The sequence below is a fragment of the Poecilia mexicana genome, unplaced genomic scaffold (assembly GCF_051168715.1).
Source record: "Poecilia mexicana isolate PSO_F unplaced genomic scaffold, ASM5116871v1 scaffold_2, whole genome shotgun sequence".
In the NCBI taxonomy this organism is placed as follows: Eukaryota; Metazoa; Chordata; class Actinopteri; order Cyprinodontiformes; family Poeciliidae; genus Poecilia; species Poecilia mexicana.
In genome coordinates, this window is record NW_028263371.1 from 41,090,960 (window position 1) to 41,107,932 (window position 16,973).

A 16,973-nucleotide genomic window follows, 5' to 3' on the forward strand; every position below is an offset into this window, starting at 1 on the left:
TTTCAAAGAAAAGAACAATATATCCACTGTAAAACATGGAGGGTGTTTGGTTTCCTTTCGCAGCAGCCTTATTGCATCTGGTGCTGTGAATCATCAATCTTTGCAGCAATCAATGAAGTCAAGAGTCGACCAAGTCACCCTTCGGAGAAAAATGCTGCCTAGTGTCAGACAGCTCAACTTCAGTTGCAGACCTTGGGTAATATGCAGGATAATGACCCAAAATATGCAACTGAGTGCACAGCAGAAATTACAGAGAAATAAACATTAGATTGTTTGTGAATGGCCCTCCACGAACACAGACCTTAATCTTACTGATAATCTTTGGACAGATGTACAAACTGCAGTGACGTGAACTTGAGACAGCTCTAGCAGTTTGTCCTGAAAGAAGGGGACGAACTACTGGTTGGCATATGCAAATACCTCATTATGAAGTACAGAGCATGTTGGTTGTGGAAGCTACCTATATATATATATATATATATGGAAGCCATTTTCAATACACAAAATATTTAACTTTTATCTTTAATTTAGTCAGTTTCAAGTTAGTTCAAAGAAAAATTATCTTTTTTTTTTTGAGAACGTGGCAACAAATGTATGTGCATCTGTATATAGAACAATTTTTCTAAATGTCTTATGATTTTTAAAGAAATTAAATTAAAATATATAATCTTGTGATTTAATCCAACTATATTTAGGGATAGAATGTCAAGTTACCTCATCAAATTTGTTGACATCGTTGGATAAGAGGTTCACAATCTGTCCTGTGGTTGTTTCAGCCATTGCTGAGCTGCTGAGACAAAGAGCCTTTGCAGAGCAAAGGTGTCAAATCAAGTCTACAGAATAAACTCAGCACAGAAGGAAACATTTCTCCTGCGGAGCAACACGACGACTGACCTTCCGATAGATCATGTGGCACATGGCCACACGAATCTTCATGCCAGCCCGCTGGACTTGGTAGAAGTACAAATGATGAAGCAGAGCTAGGCCTATGGTGGCCAATGAAATGCCTGCAGCACAGCTGTAAGCTTCAGAGACCGAAGCTGGCTCAGCAGTGTCGTAGCTCTCAAAGAACTCGATTAGCTTCCCAAGTAGCACTGGCTGAATGACTTTGATAAATTCCTAATAGACAAAACAATAGTAAAACAAAAGAAATGCCTATTTAAACAATGTGTCTTGAAAATGTATCTGTTCCTTGAACTTGTTGCACATTTTCAGCACAAATATACTTTTAAATGATTTTATGTTGTAGATCAACACAAAGTAGTCCATAACTGTAAAGTGGAAGACAAATGAATCAAAATATAATACCCATGGTGAAACATGGTGAAGGCAGTTGCCTATTAGCATAAGCTAAAGTTAATGTTAGCCATGCTGAGGGGGTGGTTTCCTTCAGAAAACTAGAAAACTGGAAAGCTGGTTGGAGGTGATGAGAATTTGGATGGAACCATTGGGCTCTTTGCACGTACGGCGCTGACGTCACATCCACGTGAGCGAAATGCGGCTTTCTGGTTTCTGCTTTGAGTTATCGTGACAACTACAAAGGACAAAGTCGTATTTCAAATGGAAATAAAGCACTGTTGTCTTCCAAACATAATGGGATTTTAAGTTTTCATGGATTTCCAAGTGATCCTGAATTAAGAAGACGGTGGCTTGTAAATATTTGTCGCTACCAGTTAAAGCTAACGCCGCACAGCAAAGTTTGCAGCCTTCACTTCACTCCGGATCAGCTTCTTCAGCCTAAAACTACCGGAGGGAGACGGATGGTAAATAAAGAAGCCGTCCCTGTATTATTTCCATAAAATCACTTCTATATTTCGTCCAAAAGAACGAGTATATGGGAACAAGTACAGTCACAGAACGCACTGCTGTAAACACCATCTCTTCACAAGAAGCATGCAAAAGTAATAAAATGAAATAACACAGAGACCTTAAAGAACATGGTAGCACAACAACTTTGAACCTGAACAGCCAGCTGAAGTCGAACTCTGACACCAGAGCTGCCCTATTGTTAGGCTGTGGGGCTTGTTGAACTTCCTCATGCCTCAGAGGCAAAAAGAGCGAACCGTAACCTCCCTCTGTTTGACACGAACGACAATAAACACATAATACACTTGAAAATAAGTACAAAATAAGGTAAAAACATTGTCCGTTAGAATAGATTAAAATGTTTAGATACTTAAAGAGTACATTTTTACAAGAAAAATATCTGAGAATATTGCCTACTAGCATTAGCTAAAGTTAATGTTAGCCACAAAGTTTAAAGAAAGTAAAACTCACCTCAGTATCCGTGAATGTTTAACGAGGTGTAAATCTTAAAGCCTTTCTCCAGCTTACTTGTTGGGGCTTCGGATCGATGTACATCATCATTACCTTGTGGATGGAGTATCGTTACCTTGGCCAAGCCTTGCAAGCACCTAGTGTAAAATACCATTCTCAATAGACCGAAAACGACCGAGCCGCTTTTCCCCGAACACGAAAGCTGACGTGCAAAGAACCCTATGGCGATGGTAAAGCAAAAACTTTGATAAGGGCGAACTTCACCTTCTACCAAGGCAATTACTCTAAACATACAGTCAGAACTACAATAAAGTGGTTTAGATCAAAGATATATAATGTGGAAGTATTCAGGGCATATGAGGTCTTTCTACCTCTATAAAGATGTACATCCCAATTAATGAGTATGGTTTCCAGTAACAGTGGATGAGAGCTCTGGCAAGTCTGGGTGGCCGCAGATCTTTTATGGCCTGCTCAACTTCTTGATTCCAAAACCTTAAAAAAGAAAAACAAAGATCTATCTAAGATCTACTACCATCAATAGCAACATGACCTTATGTGCCTAATTAATGTATTTAACAAGAATCATCTAATCTGTCTCTGACTAAAAAGTCTTGTACTTGGCTGCCTATAATTACCTTTTTAAGTACTGAGTTCGGTCTATGAAAAACAGCAAAGTAAAACTTAAATTGAATTGGAGTTGAATTTATTTATATGATTCGACTGAACTGAATATATAGTGGTGAATATAAACTTGATGTATTTGTTTTGTCATGTGCCTCAGCACTGAATGAGTAAACTGAATTAAGGTTGAAAGGGACAGTGTTATGATAAACATTGACGTACCCATGACTTCACAGAAAGAAGCAACAATGGGATTTTGTTTGAGAACATACCACCTTCACATTTTTCATATTTTACCACATTACAACAACAAAGTTCAAGGTACTTTGTTCTAAATGTATGTAAATCCTGTATTTAGTTCAAGCCACAGTCCCTTCAGCTCTGGCAAACTTCCTTGTTTCTGCTGAAGAAATGCATCATATTTTTTTCTCTGCCATTTTAGCTGTGGTGAGTTCAGGGTGGTTTTAAATTAACATTTTGGCAAGAAGTTAATTTTGGTCTTTAAAGCCCAGAGAGTTTGCTGTGTAAACCACATGGTTTGTGACAAACTGATTTAAATTTGATATTCCTTTTAGGTATGCTAAAGCTTGATATGTTGTTTTCCCAACCTTACCCTACTTTAAACTTCTCCACAACCTTCTCCCTGACCTGGTGTGTCGCTCAGTCTTCATGATGTTTATTGCTCATTGATGTTCACTAACAAATCTCTGACACTTTCACAGAACAACTCGATTTATAAAGATGTTGCTGTTTAGAAGTTAGTTGGATTCTGAAAATCTTTGGTGGGAGTTCATTTTAAGTGTGCCAAGGGGATGGATTGAAATGTCTATACTGGTAAAAATAAATAAATAAAATAAAATAAAATAACTAAAAATGTTCAAATTCCAATAAAATCCACTGAGATTTGTAGTTGTGATACCACAGAATGCACCAAGTTTCAAGCATCCTATTTCAGTTTTGTTCCAATGCCAAAAATCTGATTAACGCAACCTCTAAATTCAAACATATCCTTGGCTAACACAGGAGTTATTATGATAGCAGTAGGAAAGAAGCTTTCCCTCATGTATGAGTTTGAAAAGTACAATCTAAATATAGGTGGGCTCGGCTCCAAGCACAATGTTCCCTCTGAGGCCACACTTCCTCACAGAAAGCAGCCTCTGCCGTATGTGGAAGAGGTGCAGGCTTAAGATGTCAGGCAGTTGGAGGAGAAATTGGTCTCTGTTTTGCTATGACATGTGAGCTTTCGCAATGGAAAATAAAGTTCATTTAACCTGAGAACATACCCTATTCTATTAACAGCTAACAGTAAAATTTGAACTCAAGCTCCTATACTGTCCTAAAACCTAATGTTGCATTGGTTTCCAGAGGGCCTCAGGGATCTAAATCTGATATAGTTATGAGTTAAATTTTGTGTGGGTCAGTCAACTAGAGCACAGGCACAGAGAGGATATTATAGAAACAGAACAGTGGAGGATTTCTACACTTGAGAAAGTCTTGAAAAAGTCTGATAAAGAGAAGGCAAATAAAGATAGGAATGTCCTAAATGTTTGTCAGCACAGGGACTGCAGTGGTTATAACATGTTTGAATCTCTCTTTTGCCTTACCATAGCACATCAGACTGATTTTGAATAATTTCTTAAAATTCACCTTTTGTGTTGACTTTTGACTAAAGATGATATTCTGACTTCATTTTATTTATTTATTTTAGTTTTGATTGCATGGCCAGTTATATGTGTGCTTAAAGTATTTGTCATTTTACTATTTTATGTTTTGTATCTATGTAATTGGTCCTGTGTGGCAAAGTAAAGTGCTAGATGTGGATTGGATATGTCTCTGTTCTGAATTTTGACTTTTTTTTTTTTCAGCATCAAAATACTAAATAAAATGCCTTGTCTGCCTGCCGTATATTGGAGGGTTCCACGAAGAACAGGGTAATAACACTATGATGGTGAATAATAGTGGTGGATCTGCCCAAGCAGAGTTTGTGTCTAAAAAAAAAACACACAAAATTTCTTTAAAATTCAAATTACTATAGAATCCTAATTCAACTCAATCTAAAACTGCTCAAAACATAATTTAAATAAATTACTTTTTATATACATTTTACCTTTAGAGATGTCTTTAATATATTGCATTGACTCTTTTAGTTCAATAACCTTAAAAGATTATCGACCACCAAATCTGTATGTGACTACAGATACTTTTACACTAACTTAACAAAAATAAGTGAGTGTGTTACCGCTGTAGTTCCTCTCCAAGTCGCTGGGATGCGTCCTCTGGGAGAACTCTGTACATGTCATCCTCTTCCAGTCTCCTCTTGTACCCAACTCTGAATAAGGGGTTCAGCCAGCTAAGAATACAATATATGACCGCATGTTAATTATTTTTACAACAATAAGTAAAAGAAACTAACAACCAGACAAAAAAAAAAAGTTCCTCAAACATAGACAAGGTTAAATTTGGTTATGCTAAGGAGTTAGTATAACCAAACAGACATAAACAAAAATGTCTTTTTTTGTTCACTACACAAACAGACATTTCGTCTCGCTGTCAGACAGAATAATGAGGGGGAGAGGTGGGAAAAAGAGGAAGGGAGAAACACAGACAAAAATGAAGATTTACATGTGCTATGATTATGCCCCTAGGAACCCGGGGGAAGCCCAGATAATCATGTAAAAGCCTTGAAAGCTTCTGAGTGGCTAATTCATACCACTCAAGTTAAATAAAAACGCATATGTGGATGTACTTTAAAGCAGTCACTGAAATAGTCTTAATCATCCTAATGTGGCATTGAAAAATCTAAAGAAATCAGAAAACATGTCAGGAATAAAATCAAAGGCCTCCACTTGGATGCAATTGGACCATAATGATCGTCATTACATTTACAGAAAACAAGGCAAAAACTTGCAAGCCTGAGAACATTTTCCCAGCTGTGAGGTACGGCGGTGGCAGTATTATGTGTGTTATAGTGTTGTGCTGTAGGAGCAACTGCTGTACTTCACAAAATAGATGGCATCATGAGGAAGGAACATAGTGTGAAAATATTAAAGCATCGCCTGCCAGGATGTTACAACCTGAGCACCAATGGATCTTTAAAATGGACAGTGATTTTAGGCACAGTACCAAATTAGTTGTAAAGTGGTTCAAGTCCTCTCTATCCTGGAGAAAGTTTCTTAGCAGAGATACAAGGGTATGTGTGAGAAACACAGCAGTTTTGTCAAAGGGAATAGGCCAAAATTCCTAAACAGAAAAAGTTTAGTCTGTGTTGATGTCAGCCAGTGAGAAACATTGTGCATTTTTATACTGTGCATGTAAATATCAGCGGTATGGAAAACTCATTAAAAGAAGATACTATTTGAAAATGCTTTCTTTTCTTCTTCTTTTTTTAATTTCATGCTTGAAGACAATTGGCAATCCCAATATTTCAACAGTAACAGCTAGTGTTGTACAAAAATGTTAAAGCAGATAATTTAATGCAATTTAGGATTATTGTTATTGCAAATGGAAATATAACAATCCTTAATAAAAGAACATCTACACATAAAGCAATGTTAACACAAATAAAATTAGGCCAATAAAAGGGCTTATGTTGACTTTGTACATAAATCCTTTCTCAAGCTTGTTTTTTCTTCTAGAATTAAAGTGGAGTATTGTTTTAATGCTAAAAAGCAGAACTTTCTTGCCTAATATGATGCTCTGCAGCTACCAGTTATCACATCCAGGAAAGGGTCTCTTCACTGTCCACTGCCTATGCACTCTGCAAAGCCCTCTGTTCAGCTCAGGTCACGCCACACTGTCAGTGGGAAAGGGCAGTTTTTCTTACCAGAAGAAAATCTTGGAGAGAAGATTAGCTGTGGCTGACGGATTATCCTCCTTCTCCTTATTCAGAGGTTCCATCGCCCCAACAGTGAAAGCAAACCCAGCAGGCTGCTTCTGCAGGCTATGTCCCAGAGAGATATAGAGGTGAAAACACAGCGAGAGCAGCTGTTATGAACTCTTCTGTGTGTCAGATTCGGCCCTTGTGACATTCAGGGTAGGATTACTGCAGGAGATTGGCAGCCGGTGTCCCGGTGTTGTAACTATCTGTGCTACCAGTTCATTTAACCCCCCTACCTTGTGATAATGCGCATGCGCACATCGATGCTACGTCACATAGCACCGGGAGATAGACATAGCTATCTATTCGGATAGATAGCTATGTCTATCTCGGTGAATAGGAAAATCAGTAGGAAAATCTGACGAGAAGCAGCTTTGCGCATGCGTGATCCACTTCGGATCACTCGACTCCGAAGCGGCTCTTCAGATTTTTGTATCCAACAGACAAATGTTGCAAAATCAATGAGAGCTCATAGTCGGAAATGACTATATTCAACAGTTCTTCTTCTGGGTAAAGTGAAATGTGCATTTTGAGTTTTAAAATACTCTACGAGTTTGTTATTTGGCTTTTGATGGTTACATTTACAGATTTACCTGCGTAAATTTGATGGAACGGTTTAAAATATCTTGAATGTAGTCATGACTAGTCAAAGTTACATTTTTAGATATCTGAATTAAGAATTGCGTGGAAGCCCCCTTGTGCTGTCCAAACAGTTGCCTGTTTGGTCAGAATTTTATGTTTCCTGCACAAAATTGTCAGTAAAAGCCACAATGTCGAAAGAGCTCGGAAATGTTGGAAATGCGGAGAATGCAAAACTTCATAAACTATAAGACTGCTTCTGAAATCTGCAAAGAAAAACAACCTCACCTCAAAACATAAAGGAAAGTGACACGATGTCCTGTTGGCTGTTTCTTAAAAGCCATGTAAAACACAGCGTTCATGTGGAAGAAGGTCCTATGATCAAATAAAACCAACATTGAAAAATTTGACCGACATGTAAAATGTTATATGCGCAACACTGCTGCACATGAATCTGAACCATCCTTCCCCTGGTGAAACATCGTGGTGGCGTTACATCTCCTTCCAGTCTAACTGATCTATTTTGCAAAGAATGTGCCAAATTTTCTGGACCAGAATGTAGGTGTTCAGTTTAGACTTATGGAAAAATAAACTGACCTCTGGCTGTGCATCGTATGTAATGATAGAGGAGCCTAATGCACTGAAATTTTGAAACTCTGCAAGTGGGTACAGATAATTTGGTGGGATGTTGACTGGTGAGCTTTCAAATTAAAACAGAAGCGTTTTTAAAAAATTATGAGCCATTTGGATCCACATTTTCTACTTCAGACCCTATTCTTCAAGGTAACATGAACAATGACATACATGTTCATAAAACAGCTGGTAATCATTACTCTCACAGTTGCTAAATACTGTGTGCTAAAATAGATGAACCAGTAACTGGACTTTGTCACCTGTTTGTCTCCTATTTTGTTTAGGATTAATGATTACTTCTTTATTATTTTTATGTTAATATGATACTTGGCATAATGAGAACACACAAATGAAGGATTCTCTCTTTTTCCCTTCGAAAATGTAATGCCTAACTGCCTAACTAATTTTTGCAGCATGCTCATCCTTCCTTTACTCGTTCACTTTGAGACACGCGTGTCCGTCCCTCACAAGGTGAGCGATCAAGATGTCCTGTCTGTTAATCATCTTTGTGAAACACATGTCCACAGTGTAATTCTACCTGCCTGAGGTCTTTTTTATTTCTCCTTATATCTTGATATTGACAAAGACAGCACACATTATTAAAGCTATCAAATGACAGGCTGGCAGATTCTGGCTTTCCTCAGTGGCCTAGCCGGGCTCTGCGCCACCATCGCCGCCACGGTGTCCAATGAGTGGAGGGCCACGAGCCGAGCATCCTCGGTCATTACAGCCACATGGGTGCTCCAGGGTCTGTGGTACAACTGTGCTGGGAATGCCATTGGAGCTCTACACTGCAGACCTCATCTTACCATCTTCAACCTTGAAGGTAAGAGATCACTGTATTCTGATTTCAGACTTCCAAAAAGTTAACTTTTTTTTTTTTTTTTTTTTTTAAGACAGCAAATAATAAAGTGATTGTGTTTTTCCAGATGAAAGTTTGTGTTTTAAATGTGGTAAATGTGTAAAAAAATATATATATAGGAGATGTTAAACCATGAATGTTTTTAGAGTCGTGGTGGAAAGTAAGTAATAGCTTGGTTAATGATACAACAGTAAAAAAATGAAGTTGAACAAATTATGATACTGCCTTAATTTTGAAACAGTTTAGTTTTACAAAAATTTACATTGGGATTAAAAATGTACATAAAATACAGTGGAAGGAAGTACATCAGTGTAAATTACCAGTATTATTACTTAGACATCAGTGCAACGTAAGCAAACGCATGAAAAGATGTAAGGATGTAAGGAGCACACGATTGATGCTCAAAATATTTGTTACGTTAATCCAACACTATGTTTCATAAAGAAAATCACAAAATGCATTTAGCCACACTTATTTCACAATACATATTAAATTTGTCCTTACAGTAACAATAATTTTTCTTTGCTGTTTGTCACATAAAAACCTCAAACTTTAATGGGTTTTTTTTTGTTTGTTTTTTTTTTGGACATACCAAAAACTGACAAGGGAAATTAATTATGTTCTACATTTTTCTTTTTACAAATAGAAATCTGACAAGTGTGATGTATGGATTCAGAACTTTTTACTGTTATCAACCAGAAAGAAACCCTGCAGTTTTGGTCTAATCTTCTCCTACATGTTCCTTTGTCCCCTGCATTGTTTGAGGAAAAATTCAAATGGGACCTCCCCCCACAGCATCATGCTGCCTCTACCACTTCTCAACACTCTGATGTCTCCACAGAAAGCAGCTGTATTGATACTGAAATTAAAGTGAGAAAGTGAGATTCCCGACTTGAATTTTTTCCTGGCTTGTATTCTTTTTTTTTTTTTTCCACTTTACCATTGCTTAGTGTTAAATTATATCAAAATACACTGAAGTTTACAGTCGTGACGTGACATAATTTGAAAAGGTTCGTCTTCGGAAGGCACTGTGATTCGCTTAGTTTTCTCCGATAAGTTTCTTCTTTTCCCTAATTATTTTGTTGACTACAATAACGCAGGCTTAACAGGACAATCAAATTAAATTTGAGAGGCAGAAAGTCTTCAATATCTTTTCTATTATCTCGAATCAACTTATCAGTTTCTAAAAGCAGTCCATTTTGAGGAGTTTTGATCTGTTTTGCTTTGAGTGATCATAAGATCCCTGCTCAATAGTTCTAGGATAATGAAATTATGTGAAACTTCTGCAAGTACCAGATTTATCTCCCCTATGGAAAGCTTAACATATCAGACTGATGCTAAATTTATGTTTGTTCACTTGTGATTATCAACAAATTGACAACAAATTACTAATCTAAATCTAACATGATAAAACTGGAGCTCCCACATAAGCTAAATCACTTCTAGCATGTTACAAGATCACTTTCTTTTAATGAGCAAAATCTCTGAATACTCATGCCTATATAAAGAAAAATATAAATCGGGCCCCTTTAAAATAAATAAATAGTACAACTTTAATACCTGTAAAATATTTTACTTTAAAAGTAACTAATTTTGCAGCATGCCCTGAGAAAGCTGAATCAACTGCAGTGCAATAGACGATTCAGTACTTAGAGCATTCAGCCACAAGATGGAGCTCTGATTCACATCAATAAAGCAGGATAAATATTTAGTTTGGCAGTAAACATCTTCTGTTCTTTTATGTTTGGAACATTGCTGGTAATCACAACATCTCCTTTCTTTGAACTGAGAGTATAATTCACCCTTTTGAGATTAAAGTGAGAGACAATGTTAATAATTCAACTAAAACTTGCTATTTCAGGACTAAGAGGAAGCTGAAACATTTCAGTTGAGCATTAATCTCAACCTTCTACAAGGTGAGAGAGAGTGAAGGATATGTTCTCTCAAGGAAAAATAGAAGATGACGGAATGTTGACAAAGCTCAATATAGAGCAAGGAGAGGTTTTCTCCTTGTGCTTCTACATTAAAACTTTTCCATAAACACCCCGAACACGTTCTGGACGTGTGCCAAGCTTGAATATCTAACTTCTTTAGTAACGACTTCACAAACCATCTACGTTCTGTGATTTCAGTCCCTACCAGTGCAGCTCTGAGTCACAGTGACTTTGTGAAAGGGCTGACCATTGGCCACCTGTTGATGTTTAGGGCCAAACTCCTCCCTTCGGAATATAACTGTCCACAACACATTAACTATCAATTGTTCACTATCCATTCAACAAACTCAAGCAGAGCAAAGATACCTTTTCCCAAAAAGTTTTTCTCAGCCATTAATTAATTTCCGCCCGTGCCACCTGAATTATCGTTCCGGCCGGCGTGAAGGAGTCGTCCTTGCAGCATGAGCGGCATGTATCAGGAGATCATGGCTTTTGTCTTAACTACATCGGGCTGGATACTGGAGTCTTCCACCGTGTCGATGGACTTCTGGAAGGTCTCCTCAAACGATGGATCTGTCATTACCACATCTACTTTTTGGGCCAATCTGTGGAAGCACTGTGTGACCGATTCGACGGGGATCTCCAACTGCAGAGACTTTCCATCAATGTTGGCTCTGGATGGTCAGCTCCATTTTTAAAATGATCCGTTATTCATTGCAGTGGCTGCTTTACCTCATGCTTATTTGTTTTACTCGATTTATACAAAGCTGAAATGTGTGTTTAACTTTCTTCTTCCCGTAGCGTTTTAAAAAAACATTTTAAACACCAGCTTGTTTCCTCCTTCAGTTTTGTTAGAAAATTCAAGTTCAAGTTTATAGACAAAAAGATGTCGTGATGCCCAAGGCAAGTTTCCAATGAAACACTCATTTACCCCCAAATATGTCAATGTTTAGCCTTTCTTCTTGGAACTTGAAAACCATAAAGAAGATTTACAAGGTCCCTCAGGCAGTGTTGGCCATGGATGACTACTTTTAGGGGTTGACTTTAGAGGTAATCTTTGCCTCAGAAGCTGATTGGAGTGACAAATGTCATACCAACAAAGTTACCAAAAATTGCCTGGCAGCAGTAATGGTCAATTGCTCTTCATGCTTTCTGTGTAAAGAGTTCAGAAGGTCAGTAGCTCATTGACCTTGCTGTGTTTTAAGCTGAGATTGAAAACCGCCAAATGAAGACAAAAGACTCTTTGGATTCCAGACAGGTTTGGTTTGCTTCTGTTTCACAGGTTACATCCAGGCTTGCAGGGGACTGATGATTGCAGCCATCTGCTTGGGTTTGTTCGGTTCCGTGCTTGCCCTCGTAGGAATGAAATGCACCAAAATTGGAGGAAGCGACAAGAACAAAGCCAGGATCGCTTGCTTTGCTGGTGTAGACTTTATTCTCTGTGGTAAGTGCACATGATCTGTCTGAGCGGCAAAGATTTTCTCAAAACCATTTAATTGCTTGTTTCTTCTTCTTCTTCTTCTTAGGCATCTGCTCACTTTCTGCCTGTTCTCTCTATGCACACCGGATAACAACTGAGTTTTTTGACCCGATGTTTATGTCTCAGAAGTAAGTTTTATACTGAAGGTCTCTTTTGTGTTTTTCAACTGAGACGCTTGTGGGACATAGCCTAAAAGTATTTTTGTGTTGTCTCCAGGTATGAGCTGGGAGCTGCTCTCTTCATCGGCTGGGCCGGTGGTATCCTCTGCATTCTGGGGGGCAGTGTCTTCTGCTTCTCAGTTGCAGATTCTTTTTCAAGAAGGTTAGTATCAGCAACGTGTTTGCATTATGCATTAGATTTTTTTTAAAGCAACCTCTATGTAATTCATGTTTGTGAGCCCTAAAGGAGTTTGACTTGTAAAGATGAAGCTGTGCTGTTTCTCCTTTGCAGCCACAGTCAGGCAAACTATATCTACAGAGGCGCTGCCTCACATTCACACATCACCGCCTACACAAGAGGGCAGACAAAGCCTGTAAAGGAAGGGCATGCTGCAGACAACAGCAGCTCCTCCAGGGTGCAGCACTTTGATAAAAATGCATATGTGTAAGGGAGGTGAATCCAAATCTTTTAAACCTAAAGTTGTTGGTGGACTTTTAGGAGTTTTACCTTCAGCAAATGAGATATGACAACAGCAGCAGTGGGGCTCAGTCTAATAGCAGCTGAGGTCACGAAATAGATTTGTGTTTCACCTGTATTTCAGTTTTAAATTTTTGATTTTTTTTTTTTGTCTTCAAGGCAAAGTACTTTAAAGGTTTTCTGACATAGTTTACTCAATGTTTTCGTTCTGAATATAAAAACATGAAAAGTGTGGACCAGGAATGAGCTTGTTTGATCAAATATGGTCATAATTCTCTGTGTATTTCTATGAAACTTTTGAATTTATGTTACTTTTATTTGCATTTTGGTTTAGTTGCTTGTACCTGTAACTGTATCAAAGCCATACTGACAAATTTAGAAATTGTAACATTTGATACATTTGAACATTTGTCATTGTGTATTTTTAGTTGTGTTTATATCAAAACAGATAAAATAAATATTGAGATCTGATTTTGTTCTAGTAGTTTTTCCTAAAGACATTTCAACCCCTCTTCATTGATTTTTCACAATCTCTGCAAATAGAAACATTAATATTACAGTCATTAAATCTTGGACTTGTGTGACGGAGCAGCTGTCAGCACTGGTGCCTTGAAGGAAAAAAGGTCAAGGGTTCAAATCCTGCGTCATGGGCTTATGCCTTTTTATTGATGTTTGACTTGTTTGTAAAAGTCATTAATATGTACCACAACATGCATTAGTGCAGGAAGTGGTGCACTGCTGGGATTGCAATGTTCATGTTTGTGCTGGCAGAATATAGCAACACAAATTAGCAGAAATTAATTTTAAAAAGCTGAAACTAAATCAATTTTTGTTCAAAAGTATTTTGGCCTGCAATAGCACAGCAGCACAACGACAGGAAGTTGGAAAAATTAAAAAATTAAACTCCTGTGACCAACTACTTCAAAAGCAAGAGGAATGTTTATACCTTAATAGATTTTTTTCTAAGTCGGAACCAATAGGCATAAAATTCAGGATCTGCAACCTAATGTCAACAACAGTTGTTTAGATAAAAGTTTCTAAGATGGATATATCTATGAAAAGTCTCTTTAATACTGAGATAGATGTAGTAAAATGTTGTCTCTCTGTATGCACAGCATCAAAGGCTCCTCCCTCGACTAGAGTGGCTTGAGCTGATGTGAAACAATCAAAACTAAAGACGGGCTACAGAAGGTTTACTATAAACATCTTGCACAATGTCATACAGCCCTCACCCACAAAAATAACACAAACACAGTGTCATCATCTCCATCCTCTGCTATGACATATGGAACCTTTCCGACTCAAATGTAGAAGTGTGAGCTCCAATCTTTTTTTTCTTTTTACCTCCACGCTGCATTGGCAGATTTCGTCAATTCAGCAATGAAGAAGCGTTTGATACAAATATTTGGCTTCTTGATCACTTCCTTGGGATGGCTGTTCATTTTGTGCACCATGGCAATGGACTACTGGAGAATCAGCCAGATCGGAGGACAAGGCGGTTCCTTCATAATCAAGGTGGCCTGGTACTGGTCCAACCTGTGGAAGGACTGTTACACCGAATCCACTGCCGTCACCAACTGTAGAGACTATGGGGTCCTCTGGAGTGTCTTGTGTAAGTTGTCTTCCTTTAAAAAATAAAGTTTATTAATTGTAAAATTCACTGTGTTTTAACGATAAATGTTGAGACACCCTCAAAGTGATATGAAGTGTCAGAATGTTTTCAAAAACATACTGAATTTATTTAATGATTCATCAGCTAATAATTTAGGGCAGTCTAATCGGTTAGGTGTGCTATATACGCCATTTAATAAAAATTGGCTTCAGCAAACAGTGGATTTAGTGTCTCAGCCCAAAAGGCAGACCTTCTGTCTACTTTATTGAATTTTTAGACATATCTGAATGAGCTTTGGGGCATTAACTCTTCAAAAATTCAATGGAGAGTTATCATGTGTGGAAGATGATTGTTTCATATTCTAAAGATATGCTTAACATAATTTCTTCACCACTAAATGCAATTCCAAATTCCAATTGTACTGTTGTACATCCTCTAACTAAGGTAAGGTAAGGTAATTTTATTTATAAGGCACATTTTCAGCAACAAGGCAATTCAAAGTGCTTTACGTGAATTAAAAGGAAATACAAACAAAATAACAAACCAAAGGAAAGAAAAAGAAGAAAAAGAGCAAAAGAAGAAAAATAATCTAATGTTGATCTAAAGTATGTTTGTAACTAGGTGCTCCTGTTCAGGGCTGCTAAGTATCCTTTGGTCTAATTCCATTTCTGGGTTGGGAGAACAGGAGTCTAAAAAGTAGTCTAACAATGTTGATCCACAAGTGTCCTCTGGGCTTCTGGTCTCTGCATCTAAATAGTGACTAACTAACTAACTCAAGGCAAACCAACAGTCATGTTTCTAGGGTTCTAAGCAGAGTAAACAGGAGTCAAACATGCAAACTGCGTGCAGACAGACGCCAAGCCAGGATCTAATAAACCCAGAACCTTCTCGCAGCAAGAAAAGACAAAAGTACAACCAATAACATTTTTTTCATATTTTTTGTTGCTGACAGATTACGTCCAGGCAGTTCGGGGGTTGCTAATGTGCGGCTTGACGATTGGATTCTTTGCAGTCGTATGTTGCTTTGTTGGGATGGAGTGCACTTACATCGGTGGAGCGGAACCAACCAAAGACAAGCTAGTCTTTTCTGGAGCCGTTTTTCATTTTGTTGGTGGTGAGTACAAGAGTTCAGGTGTGTTTTTCTCAAAAAAAAAAAAAATTGGAAGAAATGTTTTGCCTTTATTTATTTCTTGGTTTCGTCGAAACCTTTCCACACAGGTGTGTCAAATCTTGTTGCCTACTGCTTATACATCAACAGAGTTGCCAGATCAGCTTTTGCTACCAATTTACCAGCAGGAGAATTACGGTATAGCTTTTTTTTTTTTTTTTTTTTTTTTTTGTCGCTACAGGAAAATACTAATCAAAACAGTTTTTCATTATTAAAATGTGAATTTTCTTGTTTTGTTTTCTGTTTTTATTTTAGGTATGATTTAGGACCACCCATTTTTCTGGGTTTGGTGGGATGTTTTTTAATATTTTTTGGGGCTGTTCTGTATGCTGTGACGGTCATCAAAGTAATCTACCCTAATAGGTATGTCAACCACTCATCTCTTCTTTCGTATGTAATAAGTTGACCATTAACTTTATGTTTTGCTTTTTTAGAACAGTGATAGAGGTATATGGCAGACCAACATACATGCCCCCATCCTACAGAGGAAGAAGTTTGTACACAGGATACTACGAACCCTCCCGATTCTATGGGTCTTACGCCTCAGGACGATCAAGCACCAAGATCTCAAGGCTGTCTCAAGCTACACCAAAACTGTCAGAAAGAGATGAATTTGTGTAGTACCGCAGCTCTTTCAAGACTTGCAAAGTTCTGCAGCAGGGTTGGAAGAAAGTGTATAATGTCTGACTAAACTGAATGCAATGATTTTGTATCATTTTCTATCATTACTATGTTTTTCGTCACTGCTTTTCATCAATTAGCCAATTGGTGTTTAGGTGCTAATAAAGGCAAAGTCTGAGTTTTTGGATTTCACCATTTTTAAACAATTCACATGACACCAAGTAAGGATTGTTGTGAAATTGATGTGAAAATGTTCAAACATCTTTCAACTTGTAAGTCTGAGGTTGTGGCTTTTTAATTGGAGAAATGAGGTGTGCTCACTCTAGTCTCTCCCTCAAGCAGAGGTTCAAGTGTCTCTGTGTTTTGCTCATGAAATGCTGATAGGTTAGAGAGGACAATTCATGGACAGATTTGGTCCTATTCTGCAGCAAACTGGGTAATTTCCCAAGCTGTCAGGGTGGAGTCAAAAAGTAAAACTTTCTATCTTTACCCAATTTCTGATCTTCAACTTTGACCGTGAATTGGGAGAGATAAGTGGGTGGATGGGAAAACTTCAAACTCCTGAGGAATTTGAAGAAACTTATCCATGGGCTCAGGGACACTTCTGAGAAACCATGAACAAAGCACAGTATGCAACAGTCGCTAAAATAACAGTACCTAATTTATGCAAATA

General features: G+C 37.8%; 3 protein-coding genes across 4 annotated transcripts in view; 2 read left to right on the forward strand and 1 right to left on the reverse strand.

Moving 5' to 3' along the window:
* LOC106922936 (ATP-binding cassette sub-family C member 4) overlaps positions 1-7,033 on the reverse strand; it is a 50,578-nt gene extending 43,545 nt beyond the window's left edge. Inside the window, exons 1-5 of the mRNA XM_014995709.2 lie at positions 6,722-7,033; positions 5,138-5,248; positions 2,649-2,769; positions 895-1,119; positions 715-804 (exon numbers count right to left, since the gene is read on the reverse strand). Coding sequence (XP_014851195.2) covers positions 715-804; positions 895-1,119; positions 2,649-2,769; positions 5,138-5,248; positions 6,722-6,795 — 621 coding nt within the window. The 5' untranslated portion in view covers positions 6,796-7,033. The remainder of the gene's footprint in view (positions 1-714; positions 805-894; positions 1,120-2,648; positions 2,770-5,137; positions 5,249-6,721) is intronic.
* Positions 7,034-7,281: 248 nt separating this feature from the next.
* Positions 7,282-13,370, forward strand: LOC106922988 (claudin-10-like). 2 transcript variants are annotated; one of them, XM_088016576.1, is made up of 5 exons: positions 7,282-8,813; positions 12,066-12,227; positions 12,310-12,391; positions 12,480-12,584; positions 12,714-13,370. In XM_088016576.1, the coding sequence occupies exons 1-5, from the start codon at positions 8,600-8,602 to the stop codon at positions 12,868-12,870; spliced, it is 720 nt and encodes a 239-aa protein (XP_087872702.1). In that variant the 5' UTR covers positions 7,282-8,599; the 3' UTR covers positions 12,871-13,370. The 2 variants fall into 2 exon arrangements, with proteins under 2 accessions (XP_087872702.1, XP_014851278.1); XM_014995792.2 differs by lacking the exon at positions 7,282-8,813 and adding an exon at positions 11,048-11,464.
* A 779-nt stretch (positions 13,371-14,149) lies between these two features.
* On the forward strand, positions 14,150-16,478 carry cldn10l2 (claudin 10-like 2). The gene is made up of 5 exons (XM_014995768.2): positions 14,150-14,511; positions 15,464-15,625; positions 15,730-15,817; positions 15,935-16,042; positions 16,114-16,478. Exons 1-5 carry the CDS (start codon positions 14,280-14,282, stop codon positions 16,298-16,300), a joined length of 777 nt encoding a protein of 258 aa, XP_014851254.2. The 5' UTR covers positions 14,150-14,279; the 3' UTR covers positions 16,301-16,478.
* Positions 16,479-16,973: the final 495 nt, after the last annotated feature.